General features: G+C 42.4%; 2 protein-coding genes across 4 annotated transcripts; both read left to right on the forward strand.

The window, feature by feature from the left end:
* The first annotated feature begins 95 nt into the window (after positions 1-95).
* Positions 96-3,289, forward strand: spmap2 (sperm microtubule associated protein 2). The gene is made up of 6 exons (XM_071512757.1): positions 96-157; positions 275-336; positions 435-501; positions 1,038-1,164; positions 1,964-2,123; positions 2,982-3,289. Exons 1-6 carry the CDS (start codon positions 96-98, stop codon positions 3,221-3,223), a joined length of 720 nt encoding a protein of 239 aa, XP_071368858.1. The 3' UTR covers positions 3,224-3,289.
* A 1,004-nt stretch (positions 3,290-4,293) lies between these two features.
* On the forward strand, positions 4,294-21,528 carry LOC139638690 (interleukin-6 receptor subunit beta). 3 transcript variants are annotated; one of them, XM_071512759.1, is made up of 15 exons: positions 4,294-4,498; positions 8,876-9,026; positions 9,962-10,127; positions 12,285-12,457; positions 12,551-12,711; positions 13,365-13,527; positions 14,680-14,762; positions 15,362-15,593; positions 16,036-16,224; positions 16,631-16,738; positions 18,408-18,554; positions 19,198-19,335; positions 19,512-19,617; positions 19,842-19,923; positions 20,413-21,528. In XM_071512759.1, exons 2-15 carry the CDS (start codon positions 8,969-8,971, stop codon positions 21,145-21,147), a joined length of 2,541 nt encoding a protein of 846 aa, XP_071368860.1. In that variant the 5' UTR covers positions 4,294-4,498; positions 8,876-8,968; the 3' UTR covers positions 21,148-21,528. The 3 variants fall into 3 exon arrangements, with proteins under 3 accessions (XP_071368860.1, XP_071368859.1, XP_071368861.1); XM_071512758.1 differs by lacking the exon at positions 4,294-4,498 and adding an exon at positions 8,180-8,479; XM_071512760.1 differs by lacking the exons at positions 4,294-4,498; positions 18,408-18,554 and having other exon boundaries at positions 8,180-9,026.
* Positions 21,529-22,291: the final 763 nt, after the last annotated feature.

Consider the following 22,291-nt stretch of genomic DNA (forward strand, 5'->3'; position numbering starts at 1 on the left):
AGTTCTATTGCTGCAATACTGGGGAACGCCATGTGCTTATGAAGCAGGGTCGTTTCTACATGCTCTGTTCCCCCCATCAGATCCTGACTGTATCCATGGCAACTCGGACAGAACAGCTTGCTCGGCCAAAACCCAACCTGCTCAGATATGCAGACCGGTAGGCCTAATATAACTCTCTCTCTCTCCTTCTCCCTCTCCCTCTCTCTCTCTCTCTCTCTCTCTCTCTCTCTCTCTCTCTCTCTCACACTGATTAAGTCTCTTTTCTCTTATCCAGTCGTTCTGTATACTGGCTGGATCAGCTGCCACCACAGCGGACTGGATCCACTACCAAAATTGGTTTGTCTCTCTCTCTCTCTTTTCTCTCTCTCTCTTTTTACCCCCCCCCCCCCCCTTCTTTTTTATGACGCCATGCATAATCATGTTTTTCTTCTTAGAGTTAACGCCTCGCTGGTCGCAGCTGTGTAGGAGCAAAAGCTCCAACACTGATCTTACACAAACCAGGTGAATATAATCTGTTATCCAACCATACATCTGTTGTTGTCATTTGTTGGCACTGAATTTGAGAGAATACTGTAGCGTCCTGGGGAATAGGGGCGGGTGTGTGTGAGTTTAGTGACTTGCCCTCAGTACGAGGAAGGAGGTGCTCTGTTCTAAATGGTGAATTGTGTGTTACTTGCCAATAAAGACACACGTTTGAATGATGAAGATATCTCTACGTCTATTCTTCTAAATAATGATCCACTGCTTGCTGCAATACTTTTATAATTCATCCTGTTCTAAAGTCATCTTATCTCCTCCTCCCTCCATCTTATATCCTTCTATGTCTTCTTCTCTTACCTCTACTATCCCGTCTCCTTCCTCCCTCTGCTGTCTCTCTTCATCGTTCTGCTTTATTCCGTTTACCTTTTCATCCCTATACCTTTATCTCTTTCCCCACTCTCTCGTCTCCCTCCTCCCTCTTACTTCCCTCTTCTTCTCCCTCTGCCCGTCTCTCTCTCTCTCTCTCTCTCTCTCTCTCTCTTTCTCTCCTCTCTCAGGGTGTCACCCGTATGGGAAGTGAGTGAGCAGGCTCTGAGGGCCGTACCATCGCAGCGGCTGTGTTGTCTTGCTCAACCTCGCCTCCCTGCAGCTGGCTGGCAACCTGACCGCCGGCTGCTGGCCCCTGTGAGTAACACCGCACACCGTTTCCTGAGGAATTACTGTGTATTCACGCGGTCCGAGATGCCTGGTAGTTTTAAAGTAGGTCCGCGCATCCGGGGGAAGAATCGGATGGGTGTATCACAAGACATTTGAGTGACTACCTTATAAGTCGAGTGCCAACACCTAGAGTAGACAAGTTGGTCATGTATTAGTTAACAAGTTTACAAAGGTGTCCTTGTTGAGGAGCATAAAAGCTGTGGTGTTTTTTTGACCCACAAATGAAAAAGGAGAGACTTCAGGGAGATAATGAGGAAGGAAGAGCAAGGAAGTGACAGCATCCATCGTCGTGGCACAAAATATCTAGATGCACGACACGATGGCCTGAGCTGTGCAGATGGGAGTGGAAAAAAATGAAGAAGGGGTGTATGAATATTCACTTCCATTCATTTTTACCAGACTTTTTTATTTTGTTATCAGGAAACAGTTATTTTTTCACTGTGATGGTAACACTTTGCTACACTATGCAGCATTATTACAGCAATTTTAATTCATCTTACCCATTTCAGAACGAACACTGGGCCATAAAGATGACAGCCTCCTGCTTTGATGTTGTTTTCCTTCCCGCGTTGCAAAAATGTGCAAATGTCCACATCCGCTCTTTCCAGTTCAGACACCACAGGAAATGCCGGGTGTGCTTTGCACCGTGGGATGGGCCGTGGAGTTTTAATCCAAGCTTCACATGTTTGATTGTCTGTGATTACTAAGAACTTAAGTTTTGTGTGTGTATCATACAACCTTGCTCATGACCTAAAACTGATTGTAGCCAAGTAGAGTGGTGCAGACTGCAGTCGCCACTCCGCGGATCCGTGAGCTTGCCCGGCCCAAGAGAAGGCTGGGACCGGAGCGCGCCGCCCGTGAGTGTAAGACCGCACCAGCGTCCCACAAGCCCTGCAAAGCATCGTCACACATAGAGCTCCTTGCCAGTAAGACACTCATTATTACTTATTGCTTTTATTTCTTGTAATGGAAGCAGAGTAGCCATGAAACTCTAAAGGCATTTCTCACTGACTAATTCAATCCCCTGCAACTTTTCGGGGGATCTCTCTTGTGAACTAAGCCTAGTTAGCTCAGATAAGGACACCAACTATCAAAAATCAAGAGCTTGTCTCCTGACCTATATGAGCTTGTTTCGACTTTTCCAGTGGCTCCTCGCTGTATAACACGTCTCTTGTTGCTCCCTTGAAAAACATTCCTTACAAGAAATTTAACAGAAGCACCAGGAACTCTGGACCCTCTGAAAAGACGCCACATAAGCCATATAAAACCAAAGGATGTAAAAGGCATTTTTATTGTGAAAAACCAATGATCAGTTAAACTATTAAGAATTTCACAAGAAAAATGCAAAAATTAGATAAAAATCATAAAAAAATAGACATGATAATGATGATTTGTATAGTAGCAAAATATGTTTTTTTTCCTGTCCCATAAATCTCACGACCCCCCAGAATTATCTTGTGACCCTCTGGGCTGTCCCGACCCCAAGATTGAGAACCACTGCTCTAAATCACCACCTTTATCCATAATTGTCTCATAGTTGTGGTAGTATATACATTTTGCATATTAAGAATATGAATTTAATTAAGTTTGATTGAAAAATGTAAGTTCATAGATCGTCTGATGACAAAGCTGTATGACCATGATTGTCTGTCTGTTTCTCTCTCTCTCTCTCTCTCTCTCTCTCTCTCTCTCTCTCTCTCTCTCTCTCTCTCTCCTCACACTCACACTTCATTGTTTATCAGAACTTGCTGTTCAACCTCTTTTCGATCGCTTCATCTTTCCAGCCCCAAAGCACGACCACCCCAAGTACGAAGGGGGGCGCCCGGTGAGCTGGCCCATCTCCAGGGCCGTGAGGAGCGCGGTGGCCAGCGAGAGGCTTCTGGAGCTGTCCCATCCCAAACAGAGGAACGCTCTGTTTGAGGGCTACAACCCCTACGTGGTCAGCCGGGCAGCCCGCTCAGCCAGCGCCTCGCCCCGGCTGCAGGAGCTCTGCCTGCCCCTGCCCCGCAAATGTAAGACAAAATAGACGGGAAAACAGAAAAGGGAGCAGGGATGAAGAAAGAGTCGTTTTTCTCTTCTTCTTTTTTTTTCCTTTCCCAAGAGTGTCTTTGTGATAAACTCTTTGCATTTAAAATCATGAAGATGGAGCCTTTGTGTTTTCTGTATCAGATTTGAACATGACCACATTGGAAGAGCAGTAGGTTATAGGTCAGCTTGTTTACTTGTCTAAGCCCTGAACTCACCTTTTACACTCGTAGCTATGTGTCACACTGCAATAAAGAGAAACCCTTCGCACAAATCTTCAACTTACTCTTCAAATAACTCTTCATAAACTGTGAAATTACCGGGAAGTGACATGTGAGGACATTTTGCCAGTCCTCACAGGGGGAAAAAGAGTTTGGTTTTTTTTAATGGTTAGAATTAAGGCTATAGGCTTAAGTATGAAGTAGGTTAGAGTGAGGCTGGGTAAACGTTTTAAGAAATTAATCAAAATTGATAGACCTTGTGCGTGTAGAATCGTGTGTGTGTTTATGTGTGTGTGTTTATGTGTGTGTGCCTGTACTGTAATGCATTTTTAATAGCTACCGTTGTGCTCAGAACAAGCAGCATTATTGTTTCTGGGTAAACAAGACACCTTGCTCAATTGCAAGAAAGTCATGTTTAGACCATAAAATAAATGGTCGGGGCCAAGTTATTGTAGTTCAGATTGCTTTGAGACCCTCCTCCATTGATTTGTTAATTGTTTTCGTGGTTATTGTTAATCTGAGGAAGAGAGCTGGTGCATCATCCCGGTCCCCGGTGAAATTATCGACTAATCATTTCATGGAGAACGAAAATGTTGAAAATTGAAACTTTAAAAAGGCTAAACGCACGGTAAGATCTTAAAATGAGTTTAGCCTATATAGGTGCAGGCTGGGATAGCTGTTCTCGGATATTTTAATTTTAAGCCACCTTTCTGAATATTCAGATTTGGAGACGGACCCTCATTTGAGACGCTCCCGCTCCCGCGTCTAAAAAGGTTTTTGTTGCTGCTGTGATTTACTGCAAAACGGAAAAGACATATTGCTCTAGCTTTCCTCTCACTGTCCAACTTCAAATAGGCTAATAGTGAAATTAAACTAATCCTCATTTTGAGAACCCCCTGGAAACCCGTGGGACGCCTCCCCCCCCCCCCCCAGGGGGCCTTGAACCCCTGTTTGGGAACCGCGGAACTGGTCCATTGACAGCGGGGCGGAACGAGAAATCTTTACTACGAGCTTTGAGGCTGGGCTAGACGCACATGTCCGGCAGGGATACACCGGTAAGTGCTTTGGGAGTTGAACTCCCAACTTTTTTACCCATTCATATGTATTTCAGTTACGGCTGGTATATTTAAGCGGGGTAGACTTTTCTATAAAATAGGCTATGTGTCTTGCCCTAAAGAAGCTCTTGCGCAATTGTGTGGCAGGATGTAGGTCGGTCGTTTTTCATCAATGTGCCATAACTCTTCAAGTCTTCATGTAACAAAGCAGACTGCAGCGGGTCTTTTGATCAATAATAGCCTATAGCTTAAATAGGCTTAAAGCCCCTGCTTGGAGGAAAAAATGTTTTTCTTGATACTGTTTTTGTAACAGGAAAAATCACTGTAAAGTTCTTGTCATATTCCCAACGGGGCTCATAGTGTGTCTGCGGTGCTCACTAGTGAGTCGTACTTGTTATCTTCTGCCATCACCATAACATTTGTATATTATTTCTATAGGGACTTACCGAGGCGTCTGTGGTATAGTGAGTGGCTGAATGGGTTTAAGACTGAATCATAGACTAGGCTACTTTGTGTTCTTTTTTTTATCTCAGACTATGATATTTTTTTCTGATAGTGTTTGACCCATGGTAGCTTCAAGATTAGGATTAGGTTACTATAGTTTTTCGTAAAGGGAAAGTTGAAATCCTGAACCTGTGGAGTAACTTCTGAGTCTGACAGTGTGTGTCACTTAACTATAGTAACTTAACTTGATTAAATGTCTGCTTACAGGGTTAGACGTTAAAGAACCACTACACTGTAAATTGTAATAAGTTGACTTCACTTAAAAAAAAGTCAGGAAACCGATTGCCTCAAAATTTCCAAGTAAAGTAGATCATTAATTTTAAGTTGTTAAAGCTGAAAAGAACTGTATTTAGGCAACTCATGTCATGGCAGTAAACTTGAGTATAGTTAACTCCAAATCATTAATTAGGTTGACTATAAAATGTCAATTCAGACAACTTAAAGATCTGAGTTATGTTAAGTAAGCAGTACTCATAAAGAAAAAGAAAGGTGTAAGTGCTGTTGAAACAAAGAGAGACAACAGTTTGAAGGGAAAACTGAAAGAGTTTATTTGTTCTGTAGGACAAGTAAAACAAGTTTGAGTTTTGGTTCTCTTTTCAGGCATGTTGTCAAACTTCAAACTTACTCAAAATGCTGGACATGCTGCCAAGTTAAGTTATCAAATTATAGTACAAAAGATCTGAACTGTCAGTCTTAATATGTAAACAATTGAAATTAAAATGCATTTTGTTGGGATGCAGACTATTTCAAGAATGATGAACATACACTATTGTCAGTCTTAAGATTTGTTTTAACAATATTGTGTAACAGTTTAAAGAGAAAACACTGCCAAGTTCTTTTTACATACACAAGACAATAACTTTCTTTTGGGTTTTTGTCAGGTTTTTGTATTCAAATTCTAGAATGAACTGAAACTGCTGCCAACCAAGCTATCAAATTATTACAGAAAAACAACATATTGTTACCCGCAATATGTCTTAATCTTGACATGAACTTCCTCAACTTTTAGAAAATCAAAAGGCCTTTCATCACACTGATGAAAAATGGTGAGCATACTGCTAATGTTCTTAATATCTCCATTGATTACGGTGTGTAACAAACTATAGATAAACAAACTCAATAGTCAATTGGGCAACAGGACCAAAGGGAAAAAAAACATCACTTTTCCAATACTAGTAAAGAGTTCCATTGGAGATAGTAGGGTAAAGGTCTCAGCGTGACCCAATGTGTCACGTCCCATTCACATCGTGAAGACATTCACTCACTGCATCAGAAGATTTTTGAGTGACTGTATTTTTGGTTTTAGGGATTTATGTCCAAGTGATAGAAACACGCTTTGAATAAACTCAAAGGTGTTCTTCAGTTGTTGAGGGTACTCCAAATTCAGGGCGTAAATAAGTCCAAAGAGTAGGCACATGGCATGCGGAAGATTTTCAAGGTCATCCATCACTATTGTTCCTTCCACAATGATTGCAGTACCTGAAGCCTCTAGGTGCAGTGAGTGAGGAGGAGCCAGACTGTCTTCAGCAATCACTGTCAGGATCCCGATGGAGGTGTGGGACATCTCTGTAGAAAACAGGCATTATAGTAGGCTATTTGGTGGATTTGTGTTATATTCATAGCCACAGCCAAATGTGGAGCTTATTTAGAAATTCCGATTGTAGGCAAATTTCTATCTGTGGGATCAATAAAGTAGGCTATAACTCATCTCATCTCCATTACACAAGGGTGGAAGTAGCCCAACTAATTTACTCCCGTTGCTGTAATTGAGTATCTTATTTGTGATTTTGTAATATTTTGTATTGTATAGCTACATTTTAAATCACATCCATTACATAGTACAGATTTTGTGGCTCTCCAGAAGCAACAGAGACTGGAACATCGTAAATTGACAAATTGTGGAGCCATGCACAGTGAATGGCCAGTCAGCAGAGAACAGAAGAGTAATCTGGTTTGTGTAATTTCTAATTTGTCCAATGTTCTCTTTTCCAAAAAAGTAACTCAGTGACATTTACTCTGAGTACATTTTAAATTAGCTACTTTTTACTTTTACTTTTACGCCAGTACTTTTACTTCTACTCTAAATTTCAGCAAGGTAGCCTACTTTTTAGACCTTTTTATTTAGTGATAAACCCTTAACTCATACTGAATTTGCTCCAGAAAGGCCTATAGGTAGAAATGCAAAACTGGGTGAAAGCAGGCCCTCAGGGGTTAACAGCTGTACCTTTTACAACTCTTTGGGAAATACCCCCTCCACCTCAACAGCAGCCCCGCCAGCCCCACCCAAACACCCACCACGCCCACCCATCCATTTTGGGTTAATGGGAAGTCATATTGTCTCGGTTTCAAAAATCCGTTGCACATCATAGGTCTCAGTTGAGATATTCGGTAACGCTTTAGATTACAGCCCGCAATGTACAGCGTAATTACTCCGGAGTTACGGGGTAATCTTTTGTACTAACGGTGTACCAGTAGGCTACAGTACGTACCAATACATATATGTAGGTACTGGGGAACAAGATGTGAATTTATGGAATAAGGATGTAACAATTCGGGAACTTACAAAGAACTTATACTGTTATTTTTTAACTACTGTCTAACTGTCTATCACATAATGATAGAAAATTGTCTTAGGTTAGGAGCTCACAAACAACATAAAACATACACCCATGAAAGACTCACATAAAATTACATTAAAAACACAAACAATTCCATAAATAAATAGGAGCAGGTGTGCAAAGCTGCATTAAAAAGTAGTGACAGTCCATTTGGCTTTGTTTAAAAAGGATATGGCAGTGGGAATGAAAGAGTTTTTGTAAGTTCTCTTTTTGGCCAGAGGTGCTCTGAAGCGTCTGCCTGATGGGAGCAGCTGAAAGGAGCGGTGAAGGGGGTGTGAAGGGTCCTTAGTGATGGAGTCTGCTTTTCTTTTTACTGCGTGACTGTAAAGGTCTGAGAGTTGGGTTTGAGTGGTGCCGGTGATTTTGGTTGCATGCTTAATGATTCTTGTGAGTTTTTTCTTGCTTGTCTCTGTGAGGAAGTTGTACCAGGATGCAATGTTGAATGTGAGGGCTGATTCAATGAGTGACTGGTATACTACTGTTAAAATGTCCTGTCTGACATGAAAACCTTCCAGCTTTCTCAGGAGAAACATGTGCTGTTGGGCCTTTTTGTAGACCCCGTCCGCATGCTGTGTGAAGGACAGGTGGTGGTCGATCTCAGTGCCCAGGTATTTAAAGATCTCGACCTGTTCCTGAGCGGTCCCGAGAGAGGGTGTGGGATGTCAGATGCCCGGCGCCCCCCCTGCAACACAGCTCTTTGGTCTTACTGATGTTCAGTTCCAGGGAGCTCTCCTGGAACCAGAGGACCACGGTGTCCGCATACTGCCTGTATGCGGACAGGGAGCGCTCGTCTGTCAGGCGGGCCACCAAGGCCATGTCATCAGCATAATTAAAAAGTGACAGTCCATTGCTATTGCAGGTGATTTCATTTGTGTATATGGAGAAGAGAATGGGTAACAAGACACAGCCCTGTGGGACCCCACTATCTGAAACAATGTCGCTGGATTTACAACCGTTATTCTTCCTATGTTGCAACCTCTAGCAAACGCTGAGCCCTCCTTTTTTGGCTTCAGTGCAACTGAAAGCCACGTGAGTGTTGTAATGAGACGTGGCAACAGGTTTCACAACAATCACCATTTGGACCTTCATCGTGAAGGAGAGGATGATATGTAACTATATAATAGACTCATAGTCCGTATTCATGTGGCGTCCCAGGCTAATGCGGCACAAGTTTTGCATACATGTAAAATTGGGTAGTTTTCAAGAAAAATACAAAGGGCCCAGTGGTCTCCTGATTAAATCTTCAACTGTTCAGCTGTAGAGTCCCGGAGCCGAGGCCGAGCTGTTACTGTGATGGGGCAGAGAGAGTGAGTGGGGCCGCCGTGCCGGGACAGACTGCCTGCTGGTCATGGAGCGCAGCCCTGCCATGGTGTGGACCTGCCTGCTGGGCACCTGTCTGGTCTCAGGTAACTCACAGGTCTAATGTACAATACTCTCTCCTTTTAGTCTAGGACAGATTGATGTCTGTCTGAGAGTGTGTGAATATGTGCTTATGTGTTTGTGTAAATGTTCATTCATGTGTGCGCGTGTTTATATGTTTGTGGACAGTGGATATGAAATTTTGCATATGTGCACAGGCATGCAATAATGCAAATGAATAACATCGGTATCCTGCAACTGCAGTGAACCAGGCATGTAGTTCAAGTCGGATCAAGGCACGTCATGTATAATCTTGTCTGAACTTCAGTTCAAGACCCGGGCTAAATGCCTGTAGTAGGCTTTTCCTTTTTCAAATGTTTGGCAAGATAGGTCAGATCCATCCTACGCGGTTCAAGTGGTTTAAAATGTTTTTTTTCCCAGTTCTGTTTCAATCATTTCTGATCCTTGAGCTGAAGCACAGTGACAATTGCCTTATAGAACAGCTTCCTCCCTTCTTTCCTTTCTTCCTCCCTAATCTATCTTTCCTTCCTTTTTTCTTTCATCCAAATCTCTCTCTCTTACCACCACCAATCTTGCATTGCTGATATTTTTCATTTTTACTGTAATTGACAACTGGTATCATCTCTCAGTTATAGAAAATGTTTCATGGGACAATGGCAAACTGCTGCTTCTGCATTTTATAAAATGTCCAAAATCTATGACCATTGCTGGGGAAATGTACAATATTTTTTTTTACTCATTCCCATTTTCCCAGCTGGTTAGGGTTAGATCAAAGGGATTTGAACAGGCAGCTATTCAGTCACAAGCCCACTTTTCTCTCTCTAGACTATCGCCACCCTGCTTTTGCATGACACTGAAGATATGTAACAATGGTGAAACTCCAAGTCCTTACTGAGGACTTGCAGTGACTGTCACTCCTCCTGCCTCCATGCCCCTAACTCCAGACTGTCTCCTTCTCCAGCTCTTCCAGCCTTCCCCCCTGCAGCCTCCCTGGCTCCCCCCCGACCCCCCCGGCTGGTGAGCTGTGTGTTCCAGCAGCGAGCTAACATCACCTGCCGCTGGGAGTCTGGAGACCCCCGACCCGCCGCCACAACACTCTACACTCTACTGATTGAAAGGATGCAGAGGTGAGGCTCAACTTTCCTGATAATTTTCAGGTTACTTCTGCTTTATTGGACTGTGCATTGGAGAGTGACAGAAGAGGTGGTGGAGATGATTTGCAAGTTAGGTTCCAAGCCAGGCTCGAACACGCAAGTATGTGGTAAACGCCTCAAACTGCTGATATATGGTGCGCCTCAAGACACAGCTTCAGTTCACCCATGTGTTGTGCAGTATGTGTTGCTGTATTGCTTGGTGAATTCATGTGTATTCTTACACCATATGCGATTTCATAGTCTTTATGAAGAAACACTATGAAAGACTTTGTATAGTCCCAGTTCGACTTTTTTCTGATTGTCCGTGTCCATGAAAATTTTATTTTTTAAAGTTTATTTAAAAAAAGAAAAGAAAATGGGGCGCCCCGGTGGCTCACCGAGTAGAGCGTGTACCATAAGGCTCAGTCCTGCCCGCAGCGACCCGGGTTCGAATCCAGCCCATGGTCATTTGCTGCATGTCCTCCCCTCTCTCTCTCCCATACCCTCCTGTTTCTCTCTCACACTGTCGCTTAAAGCATAAAAATGCCAAAAAATAAATAAATAAAAGAAAATGAAATAAAAAATAATTACCGGTCATTAGCAATCTAAATTACAGAAGATTCACTTTGTAAAATTGCTGTTATTTTGTTGACAGAGGAGTTTCACGCCATCCATTAAAAAGTACCGTAATTTGTTTTAAATTTGTGCTACCCATCATTTTGTAAGAGTTAGTGTCACTTTTAAATTACGTCAAATCCCAGTTTGAAATGAAACTCTTTATTCAATCTCAACATTTGCTTTCGGTAATGAGTTGAGAGAGAGGATTCTGGTATTACAAACAGTTTTAATTTAGCCTTTTTATGACAAATGAATCAAATAAAAAATCTACTTGGGAAATAACTTCTATTTCCACTATGTCCACTCGAAGCCTGCATATGAAATCTATGTTATGTGAAGTTTAGACTTTCTATAGAGCTGATTTCCTCCGAGTAGCTGCTAGGCAGGAAACAGGCTGATCTGTGATACAGGGTGAGTGGTACCACTGATTTCTGATATGATTATTTGAAATTGGTTCAGTGTATTTTTAACTCGCTGAGCCTTTTCACTCGCTGCATTGGTACCGTACCTCACTCGTTACCTTTTCTACATCACAGCTGGGATTGTTACTTTCAAAATGTGATCTGTTAACAGGTTACCTTGATTACTTTACCTCCAAAATTCATAGAAAATGCAGTTAGATTAAAAATGTATTTCAAATTTCAGTGTCATTTGAATACTGTTAAGATCATAGTTTATGACCATGACCAACCATTATTTTAAGATGTGTTACTGTAAATGATATTGGTGTCTATAAGCTTAAAGTCTAATCGCATTTTCCATCCAACATCCAACATCTATTTCGCTGCATCTGTAATCTGATTACTTTGGATTTTTTACAGTATCTGTAGCAGATTACAAATTACAATTTTCCAATCCGGTTCATCTCTGACTCTGTTCAACATCAAGAAACCGTTGTATTTTTGCATGTGTGCAAGTTTGTATTTTTGCATGTGTTTGATTATTGTTTGACCATAATCCTTTATGCTGTAGGCAAATGCTTTGGTTTGTCATCAACTTTGAATCTCAAATTCATGTGAGGGTCTGATGGCAGCGGCGATACTTAACCACAATGCTGAGATGATTACAATCACACAGCTTCCACCTCACTATCTGTTTGCCAACCCCTCCGCCCACTCTTTCTGAATTTATCTGATAGAGGGACTCTTATAGAGGGACTTATGATGAGCTTTTATTATTGTCTGCTTTTCATTGCACAAAATTAGTAGCTACAGGGCATTTCAAATACAGATAAGACACATACATCTGTGTAGCATGTATGAACCGTTGTACATGTGTGTGCTGTGTGTGTGTGTGTGTGTGCGTACATGTGTGCGTGCATACGTACATGCACATGCATACCCTATGCATGAGACTATATGCATGTTTTTATGTATGTGGTTTTGTGCCTGTTGTGTGTTGTTGTCAACTGCTGTGCCCAGGGGGAAGAAAGCTCTCTGATAAAGATTGTGCGTGTTTGTGTGTGCATGTGTGTGTGTGTGTGTGTGTGTGGTGTGTGTGTTTCTATGTGTTGGTGCATGTGTGGTTGCCAAGGTGGGGAAACAGCTCTCTAAGTGTTGCTATGAAGATCAACTGCACCACGGCGAACAACAGCTGCACGGTGAAAGTCAAGAATGTGGTGGCTACCTTCTGCATCACCGTCACGGCACGCTCCCCCTACGGCGTCGCAAAGTCAACGCCTCGGTGTCAGTCTGGTAGACTAGAAGGTGAGCATGTCGCACTCTTCCTCTCATTTTCCCTCTTTCGCTTGTTTCTCACTCTCTCTGTTTTTATTTTGTATCCCCCCCCCCCCCTCTCAGTGAAGTTGGCCCCAGTGATACTTCTCGGAGCAGCGCCAGTCAGCGGTCGACCTCAGTGTCTGATGTTAACCTGGCAGCGTCCTTTGTTGTACGTTGTGTCCGAACCTGAGGTCAACGGCGGGAACCTGTCGTCCCAAATTGAGTATTCAGCCCAGGGGCAGGTCTGCATAAATATCCCCAAACACTCACCCACATATATGTCAATACATGCATCGACACAGACAAAGATACACTCATTCACACATTAAAGATGCTGTGTGTAGCATTTTTAAACATCACTATATCTTTGTCAAATTAATTGTGTTGCCGTAAACAAATGAGACCATGGTTGAGACGATTGGTAGACTCCATCTTATGTCGGTGCTACTGTTTCTCAAAATGAAGACCACATGTCCCATGAACGCCACCGCTTTCTGTCACAAAGAGGAAGTTGCTACTTGCTCCGTTTGCGCGGGAAGAACAGTGACTTCCTGTTTTGTGTGGCAAAGCAATCTCTCTTTGTGCCGCAAAGCAATCGGACAGATTTCCCACAGAATCCGACCGGGTGGCTCACAGTATAAAACGGTTGCCAATCTTCTCGACAATGGTCTCGTTTGTTTACGATAATCATACTAATGTCTCAAAATGAATGTATTAATGAACTACTGATGATGATGATTAAAATGCAACATGTAGCATCTTAAAGAACAAAGAATTAAGAATAGAGAATAAACAATGAAGAAAACATATAGTATGCTTAAAGAATTTCCTCACAACTGGCTCCTTACTTTACTCCCTCCTCCTCATTTATCCATTCCCTCTCTACCCCTTGTAGCCCAGTGTCCTGGCCACAGTGAACCAAACGACCACCAGCTTCGAGGTTTGTGGCCTCAGACCCGACACCTCATACACCATCAGGCTTTGCCACCGCTTTTGTTACTCGTCCGCCCCCTGGAGCGAGTGGAGCAACAGATGTGAAGGAAGGACAGGAGAGGATGGTGAGAGAACACACACTGATGACAACAGCATACATGTGTTGTATTTGTTGAAGATCTCAGTCACCATATAGTTCTATGTAATCGTACCACTACTACCTAGTAATAATAAGAAGACGAATAGTAAAATCTAAAAAATTGTAGCAGTGAGAAGGGAGACGGCCCTTCAACAGAAGGACCTGGGTTCATGCCACCCATAGAGATATAACACATTATAAATATAATGTGTTATATCTCATATCAGTGTTATATCTCTATGATGCCACCGTGTCAAAGCATCCATCCTGCTGAAGTGTCCTTGATTCTCCCTATGAGAATCAATAAAGAATGACGTTGCTGGTATTAATAGTTAAAGAAAAATGCTTAAAAATAATGATAATGAATTAAAAAAAAACAATGGGAGAAAGCAGGGTGTTCCATAGTCCAGAGGCCCTGATGGTAAAAGCTCAATTGTCTTCAGTGTTGAGTCTAGACTGAGTAAAAGTCATATAGTCATAAAGCTCGATAGGCACTACAGTACCTAGCTGCTTTGGATGAAAGCATCCACCAAATGGACGCTTATGTTGTAAAATGTTGTGTTAGCTGTGATAGATTGTTGAATATTGTCGATTGTGTAATATTGTATATTTTGTTTGATACTGTGAGAGGAAGTGTGTAAGATTTCCAGTGCACTGTACAAATGGCAATAAAGAATCCTGAATCCTGAATCCTGAATGGAGGGGTATAGCGGGGTAGAGAGGATGGATATGTAGAAACCTGGCTTGGATATGAGAGGAGTGGGAAGTGAGAGTGGGATTGTCTTTAAAGTTATCAAGTGGGCACTCTCCTATCACATATGTTCAGTTGAATTAGGCCAGCCACAGCCATAAGTAATCTCTAGCGTCCAACCAACCCCCTCTATACCTGCTCTCTGCTGGTCAGACACAAATTCACCAACACTAGAAGCCATCAGTTTCTATCCATATTGTCTCTTTCTCTACGCACTGCTTTCTGTTAAAAGAATACACTGACTCTTTGGCAAATAGGCTCTTAGATCAACATACTGTTGTGCAGTTTCACATCTGTGTTTCAGTGTTTTTTCACTACAGTGCTTTTGAGATGAAGCAAAGCTCCATGTCTGTCTATCTGTTTAACATCCATTCTGCTACCTATCAGCTCCATCTGCAGCACCAGCCTTCTGGAGACAGGTGAAAGAAACAGTCAAGAACGGGTGGAGACTCGTCTTACTGCTTTGGAAGGTGTGTGTGTATATGTGTGTGTGTGTGTGTGTGTTTGTGTGCTTGGACTTCTCTGTGTGGTTTTGTGTGTGTGTTTTCGTGCTTCTCTGAGTGTTTCTCTGTCTGTTTGTGTGTGTGTGAGTAGATTTGTGTTGTGTGACATGGAGTCATGAGTGCTCATATAATATTTTCTGACGCCTCATATCACTGTGAGCTGCGCAGTTTTACAGTTTAATAACTTTTGAATATAATTAGTTTTTAATCAGCGTCTCCTCACCTATCATCACTAATTTGTTTTTATGTCTCGCTGAAATTATTCTGTTATTGCACTACAGTCTGCTTCTAGCTGAGACCAGAAATGAGATAGATAGATAGATAGATAGATAGATAGATAGATAGATAGATAGATAGATAGATAGATAGATAGATAGATAGACAGATAGATAGATACTGTTGATTGAGATAGCTACAGATAGGTAGATAGATACTGTAGGCACAGTAGGTATATACTGTATATACAACAGGATCATCTAACACCTTAACACAGCTCCATTTACTTCCTCATTCTTTTTGTTTGCTTGTTTTCTGTCTGTCTCGTGGTTTGTGTTTACATCACTCAGCCCTTGCCTCACCGTCTGGCCAATGGCGAAGTCGTCTCGTACAGTGTGACATGTCGGAGGAAAGACGGCCAGGTCCTGAACAGTCGTGGGGGTTGCGGAGTTTTGAACCATACAAATACTTCCTGTAGTTTGCTTCTCCCCCCGGAGCGCTGCTCCTGCTCTCTGACTGCTTCCAACTCTGCAGGAACCTCCCCGGAAGCACGGATATGGCTCCCTGGTGCTTCTGAGACAGGTAGCTGACGGATCTCACTCTGACTCATACATGAGACGTGACGTTAAGGCGTGCTCAGGCATGTCGCCTCATCAAGAGAAACGCCCTGTCCTCGTTTTATACATTACAATTATAAACCAGAGCTTATTCAAAATATGAAATGTGCATTTAGTCACATTCACATTATTGTACATTCTACTATAAGTAGGCTAACAAACATCAACAAGGAAAGTCCGATATTTATACACAAGCAATAGCATATATTTTCACTTTTGTTTGGTTCATTATGAATCATCAAGCACGAGTTTTTGTGTTATATACCGTGTGCAGATACTTTTTTTCTTTTAGATCTGACTGATTATTAATCCTGGCACCAACTTTTTTTTAAACTTTTGGCCCTGGAGCAAATGATGGTAAACCTCGATGAAAACCCGTGCATTGTTGGCTGTTCCCTTCTCTTCAGATCCCCCGTCCCCGAACCACATCACTGTGAACCCACTGGGTAACAACAGCCTGGAGGTGCGATGGACAGCTCCAGCTGATCAGTCAGTGAGCGGCTTTGTAGTGGAATGGTCGGCCGTTACAGAGACAAACAACAGTAGTCTACACTGGGAAAGGCTCAATAGTTCCTGTAAGGCGCTGGTCATCACAGGTAATCCAGCGATAATGGATTCCATAACATTTGCTCATTGTAAGCTGTGCTGGATACGCCAGCTAAATGCCTAAAATGTGAAATAGAAAATGTTCCTTTGCCTATTGATTAAGAGTCTGAATCTATAAACATGTTTTGAATCCCCCTCCATACACTATTCATCTCATACACATCAGTATCAGATACATACAACTGGGACTGGCATCCATTCTAGTCTAGTCTTAGTCTGTTTGTGTTTTATATTTTATAGATTGAAAAGTGCTTGTCTAGAAAGCAATGATAATCCTGCAATATTGATTCAGAGTCCCAATATCTGTGTGTCACTGAGCTTAGGTGAAGAGAAACTGATAAGAACTCGCCAGTCTGTTAACTGTGGCTCTATTGATTTCTCTCTGGGTTGATTTAGAGGGAGTGAAACCGATGGTGCGATACGCCGTTTCTGTCAAAGCGCTGTATGGTGAAAGAGGGACGGGGCAGAGCGGCACGCCGTTCTACATTTACACACGCCAAGGAGGTACGCAATCTTAAACCTCTTCAGAGGGCTTACTGTTATACCGTATTTTCTCTCAAAGTAGCTACAGAATAGTCAAATGCTTGTTCGAGACCAACTGAGTGTGATTCAGTGTGCAGTGTGTTGTGGTCTATTTACCTTCAACTCAGTAAAGTCAGGCAGTGGAATTGAATTAATTCAAAATTAAAACATTTCAAAATGTTTCATATGAAGATAAGTTTAGTTTTAGATCAGTTTATTTACCCAGTCATAGAACATAGAAACCAAATGATCATCAAAAATACAGTGATAACATACAAAGAGAAAAAGACAAAAAGATAAGATGTATTACTAATTTCTTAGGTGAGATAAAAACTCTGGTAGGTAATCAAAACATCTCCCCAGAGAAAGACAGAAACCAACCAAACCACAAATGTTCCAGAAGGATCCAGACCCTGCCAACTTGCTGTTTCTAATGAATCGAGTTCAAATACATTTAACTGTCGAAGGCAGTTCCCAGGAAAAGGAACGTCACAAGCCATTTGAATTTTGAAAGGCAGGTATTTAAAAACTAAGGCATTTTGCTGCCCTCGGCTGGTCGAAGCACAAACTTAATCAGGTCAGTTGTAGAGAATGAGAGAGAGAGAGAGAGAGAGAGAGAGAGAGAGAGAGAGAGAGAGAGAGAGAGAGAGAGAGAGAGAAACTGACAGACAATCATGGTCATACATCTTTGTCATCAGACGATCTATGAACCTACATTTTTCAATCAAACTTAATTAAATTCATATTCTTAATATGCAAAATGTATATACTACCACAGCTATGAGACAATTATGGATAAAGGTGGTGATTTAGAGCAGTGGTTCTCAATCTAGGGGTCGGGACAGCCCAGAAGGTCACAAGATAATTCTGGGGGGTCGTGAGATTTATGGGACAGGAAAAAAACATATTTTTCTACTATACAAATCATCATTATCATGTCCCTTTTTTATGATTTTTATCTAATTTTTGCATTTTTTGCAGAGAGAGAGAGAGAGGGCAATGGTTCTCAAACTGGGTCAGGACCCCCCAGGGGGTCACGGGTAATTTTGGGGGGTCATGAGATGATTTATGGCAGGGATTCCCAAACTGTGGTGCGCGCACCCCTTGGGGTGCTCGAGCTGCCTGTAGGGGGTGCGCGAGAGGAAAAATGTAATGGTGGTGTAATGGTGTAATAATTACACCATTACACTGTAATTTTTCTAAGTGGGATTTTTCGGTAAATAAAAACATGAAATTAAAAAAATTTCCTTTGTAAAAATGTAATTAAAATTTTTAATTTAAAATAAAAAAACTTACATTTTAATAAATAAATAAATGTACCCAAAATGCACTTCAGCTCCTGCCAGTCAGCCTGTGGTGGCAGCTAACTATCTTAAGTAGTTCATTCATGCAAATACGCACAACTGGCTAAAATCAGGGAAACTGTCAGGTGGGACATCTTAAGTTATCAGTCATGAAAGAGGAGAGGGACAGAGATCTCTATCTCCTCTGATAATCAAATGAATCAATCTGAAAAGGGAAAATAGTTTTTTGGATGAACTGTTGCAAGTAGGCATCGCTTCGTTTTAAGGGGTCATGAGTCCAAAATTGTGAGAGCCACTGCACAAGGGAACACACTGTCCCTCCTGCTTCCATCTCCCTGCCTGCACAGCGCCCTCAGCTGGTCCTAAATTGGAGGTGCGGGAGATAGCTTGCAACAGAGTAGAGCTCAGCTGGAGTCCCGTACCTGTGGAGCAGCAGCGTGGTCACATCAAGAACTACACACTCCACTACATACGCACAGACGAACCGACCAAGAGTGAGTTATACACACATGCAGGAAAGACATGCATACAAAACAAACTATCTTGCTAATAGAAGCCCATTGAGTGTGACATACCTTCCTGTCTATCGCTCACAGTCTCTATCTAATAAAGCATAAAAATGCCTAAAAAAATATTTAAAAAAAAGTGGGATGAGTGCAGAGTTTGAATTCATAGATCCCTAATTGACGTTCCCTTCCAAAATGTGATATCCACCATTTCAGTAAAACAAATCTTACTCTTACTAATGCCTACAAAATGATTGCTGGCATGAATGTAAAGCATATTATGGGCTGCTGCTGCTAAAGTTATGAGTCATCTTAACCTTGACCTTTGCTTACGAAATTTTGAGTAATGAATTTGAAGGGGCTTTTATTGTTTTTGTTTTTTTCAAAATGAATATATATAGAGAGAGAGGAGAGAGAGAAATTGTTTTGCACATTACTTGGATTATTGCTTGGTAAAACTAAATTAGTTGAGAATAGTTAATAGATCTGTCATGGTGCAAAACATTGGAGAAATATTTTATTAGCAGAGATGCTCTATTATTATTTTTTTTTAGATCCTTTATTACCTTGGTACACATTGTTCATCTTATTATCTTATCTTATGTATTATATGTTATATGTTGTTTTTCAGGAGTGGAGCAGCGTGTGCCTCGTCAGGATCTCCATTATTCTCTGATGAATCTGTCACCTGGTAACTATGACATCTACATGCAGACCAACACTGAAGCTGGCACTGGAGCAGCAGGGCCAACTTCAACCATCAATATAGGTACACACACACACACACACACACACACACACACACACACACACAAACTTAACTCAAACACTGAACAAAATATGGCTTTACCTTCAACTCAACTTTGTGTGTATGTGTGTGTGTTTGTGTGCAATGCATGGTGCGTGTGTGTGTGTGTGTGTGTGTGTGTGTGTGTGTGTGTGAAGTCTGTGAGGAAACATCTTTAGTGATAGTTGTAGTGAAATGTGTCGTTCCTGCACTCATCCTGACTCTACTGGGGCTGCTGCTGGCCTGCCTGACACAGAATGACATGTAGGTTTCTGTCTCACACTAACACCACCCCTCGACCCCTTCCACACACACACACACACACACACACACACACACTCACACACGCAAACACACGTTGTCGTACTACTATTTTAGCTGCTCAACACAAAGGAGCATGGGTGATTGGGTCTCTTTTGATTGAAGTTAAAGATAAAAGATAAGAGATAAAATGCCCTTTTACTCATTCTCTAATCTCATCCCTGCAGGGTGAAGCAGAAGCTGTGTCAGGACATCCCTGACCCGTCTCATAGCAGCCTGGCCCACTGGACCCCCAAAGCCCCTTTGGAGGTAACTTTTAACCCCTGACCCCTAACCAATCAGCCTATCTGCGCCATAAATGCTAACCCTTGCCTTTCTACATAACCTTGAATTATACACTGTACTGTAAAGCTAACCGTAACACTTACCATAAGTCTAACCCCAATCAATCAACCAGTCAATCAATCAGTGACTTAAAAGCTACACTAGGCAAGATTTTCTTGTTGTAGAGACACACCCGTCTTATCACCTTAAATCACAAAGTGGAGCTTCGACAGAGAAGATTGTCTCATCCCCACTAATTGAGACCCGGTGGATTCATCCTATTTGTCCAAATTAAATTATGGTATTGGGTGTAGACACTTCTCAGCCCACAGAAAGTAATGAATCAAAACTTAAGAGTGAAATACAAATCTCCTAAACAGCAGTGAGTGAGCCTCTGTCCAGATAAAGCTGGACTCACCATTAGTGATCAAGTTGTTACATTAAATTTCACCAGTGATTTTTGTTCTTTCACAGAATATGAAGTGGCCACCAACAACAGAGAAGTCCAAAATCCATTACTCTGAAATAACTTTGGTCAGCAAAAGTGTGCTGCAGGACTCCGACCCGGCCCTGGACTTGAGCTATCACACCGCCTGTAGTCTGCGCACGTATTCCTCTCCTCACCTGTACTCTGCACCCCCAGTCGGATCTGAGAAGGAGCGAATCAGAGGATCCCTAACAGTCCCAGCCTGGACCCACAACAGCATCCTCTCTCTCCTCTCCCAGCCTCCCCAAACCCTTCCTCGACCCCTCCAGTCCCGTTCCTGTCTCCAACCCTCCGACTGCCAGTACACCACCGTCTGCGTCCATGACAGCGGGTTACAGCCAGGGGGAGCGAGCGAGCTGCATGAGCCTCTGCAGGGAGAGAGCGACGCGGGATCCGATTTGTCTCTTTCACAGGCAGACGGACTGGAAGCCCCCTCTCTTTCTGTGGCCGAGAAGAAGAGCCTCGTCCTTCAGTCTCACTCCTCTTTCTCTCTTTCTCCGGCAGCTGAAGCCGGCTCACCCGATTGCTCCTTTTCTCCCAGTCACTTTAGCTCAGTCCCGCCGCTTCAGCTCGACCCGTTCACCTGCCCCGTCCCTCTCTCCAAATCTTTTTCTACCACTCTCTCCCCCTTCCCTCACCCTCTCTTGGTGGACTTCTCCTACTCTCTCCTTCCTGGACAATACTCTATGGACTGTGATCCGTACATTTCCCCCCCTGTGTAGCCCTTTCATGCCACAGTTGTTTGATTGATTGACAGATGTACAGTTGTTTGATTGATATTTTCTCTATTTTTGTGATTGATTCATTCTATTTTTATATTTGTTTAATCCATCGTGAACGTTCGGTGATGTGCTTTTGAAGCGGTGCTACTATACAGAGTTGAACTTTTTTGCTGTGACTTGAATGCCAAGGAATGTAAAACGCACAGTTGTCATCTGTTGTACTATACACATTGATATTTGTGAATGTATATTGTGTTTTCTTTCTTTTTTTCAGTGAGCCATCCTTTATGAATGTACTATTGTGCAGCTAAAGCCAATATAAGATGTGACTGATAACTTTGTTTTTATCATTTGGGCCATTTACAGTTATGTGTGATTTTGTCTGAGCATTAAAAACATGTGTTGTGATTTGATTGATTATTATAATTTATGCCTCCTACATGATTTGTGTGGTTGAGATAGTGTTTTCAATTAAGCAGAAAACCATTAGCTTCTAGACTGGAGGAGTATTCAGCAAGTCAAGTTTTTAGTTTAGTTAAAGCGGGAGCTCTTTTTGTCTGAGAGTCATATTAATATATAACACAAGCTATTTGGTGGAGGCTTTAATCCAAAAGCCTTACTGTGTGAGTACGTACATCTTTATTTGACTCGAGTAGGAATCAAATCCCCAAACCTGGCACCAACAAACCGTTCAGATGAGGCTCATTTACTGTATATCTCCATTGGGAAACTACTGTGAGCTGTGCCAAGCCTTGATCCAAAGAGTTAACCACGTGGGAGACAGTGGACTTTTCATGTCACTCTGTGGATTTGGTTACCCAAATCCTGAATGAGGGCGAGGGAGAGAAAGAAGAGAGCAAGAGAAGGAAGAGAGGGAGAGGGAGGTTTTCCCCTAGTCGTTTTCCTCGGTTTTTCTTTGTCAATAGGGGGGATTTTGGAAAGTTTATCTGTCAGTCCTCTTGTGCGCAACCCCCCCTTCCCTGTTCCCCGTGCGTTAAAAGGCAGGACGGGACCGCGCGCCGTGCAGCCGATGTGAGCGCGACGCGTCCTCTACCGCACACCTAACACAACGCAGGACAGACAGACAGGTAGAGGAGTGGAGCCGGAAGAACGAGCAAATCGGGTTGCCCTGACACTATTTCTT

This window comes from Centroberyx affinis, unplaced genomic scaffold, assembly GCF_046629955.1.
Source record: "Centroberyx affinis isolate AG114_WGS23_722 - 3 ecotype Tasmania unplaced genomic scaffold, CSIRO-AGI_Caff_v1 ptg006508l_1, whole genome shotgun sequence".
NCBI classification, from domain to species: domain Eukaryota; kingdom Metazoa; phylum Chordata; class Actinopteri; order Beryciformes; family Berycidae; genus Centroberyx; species Centroberyx affinis.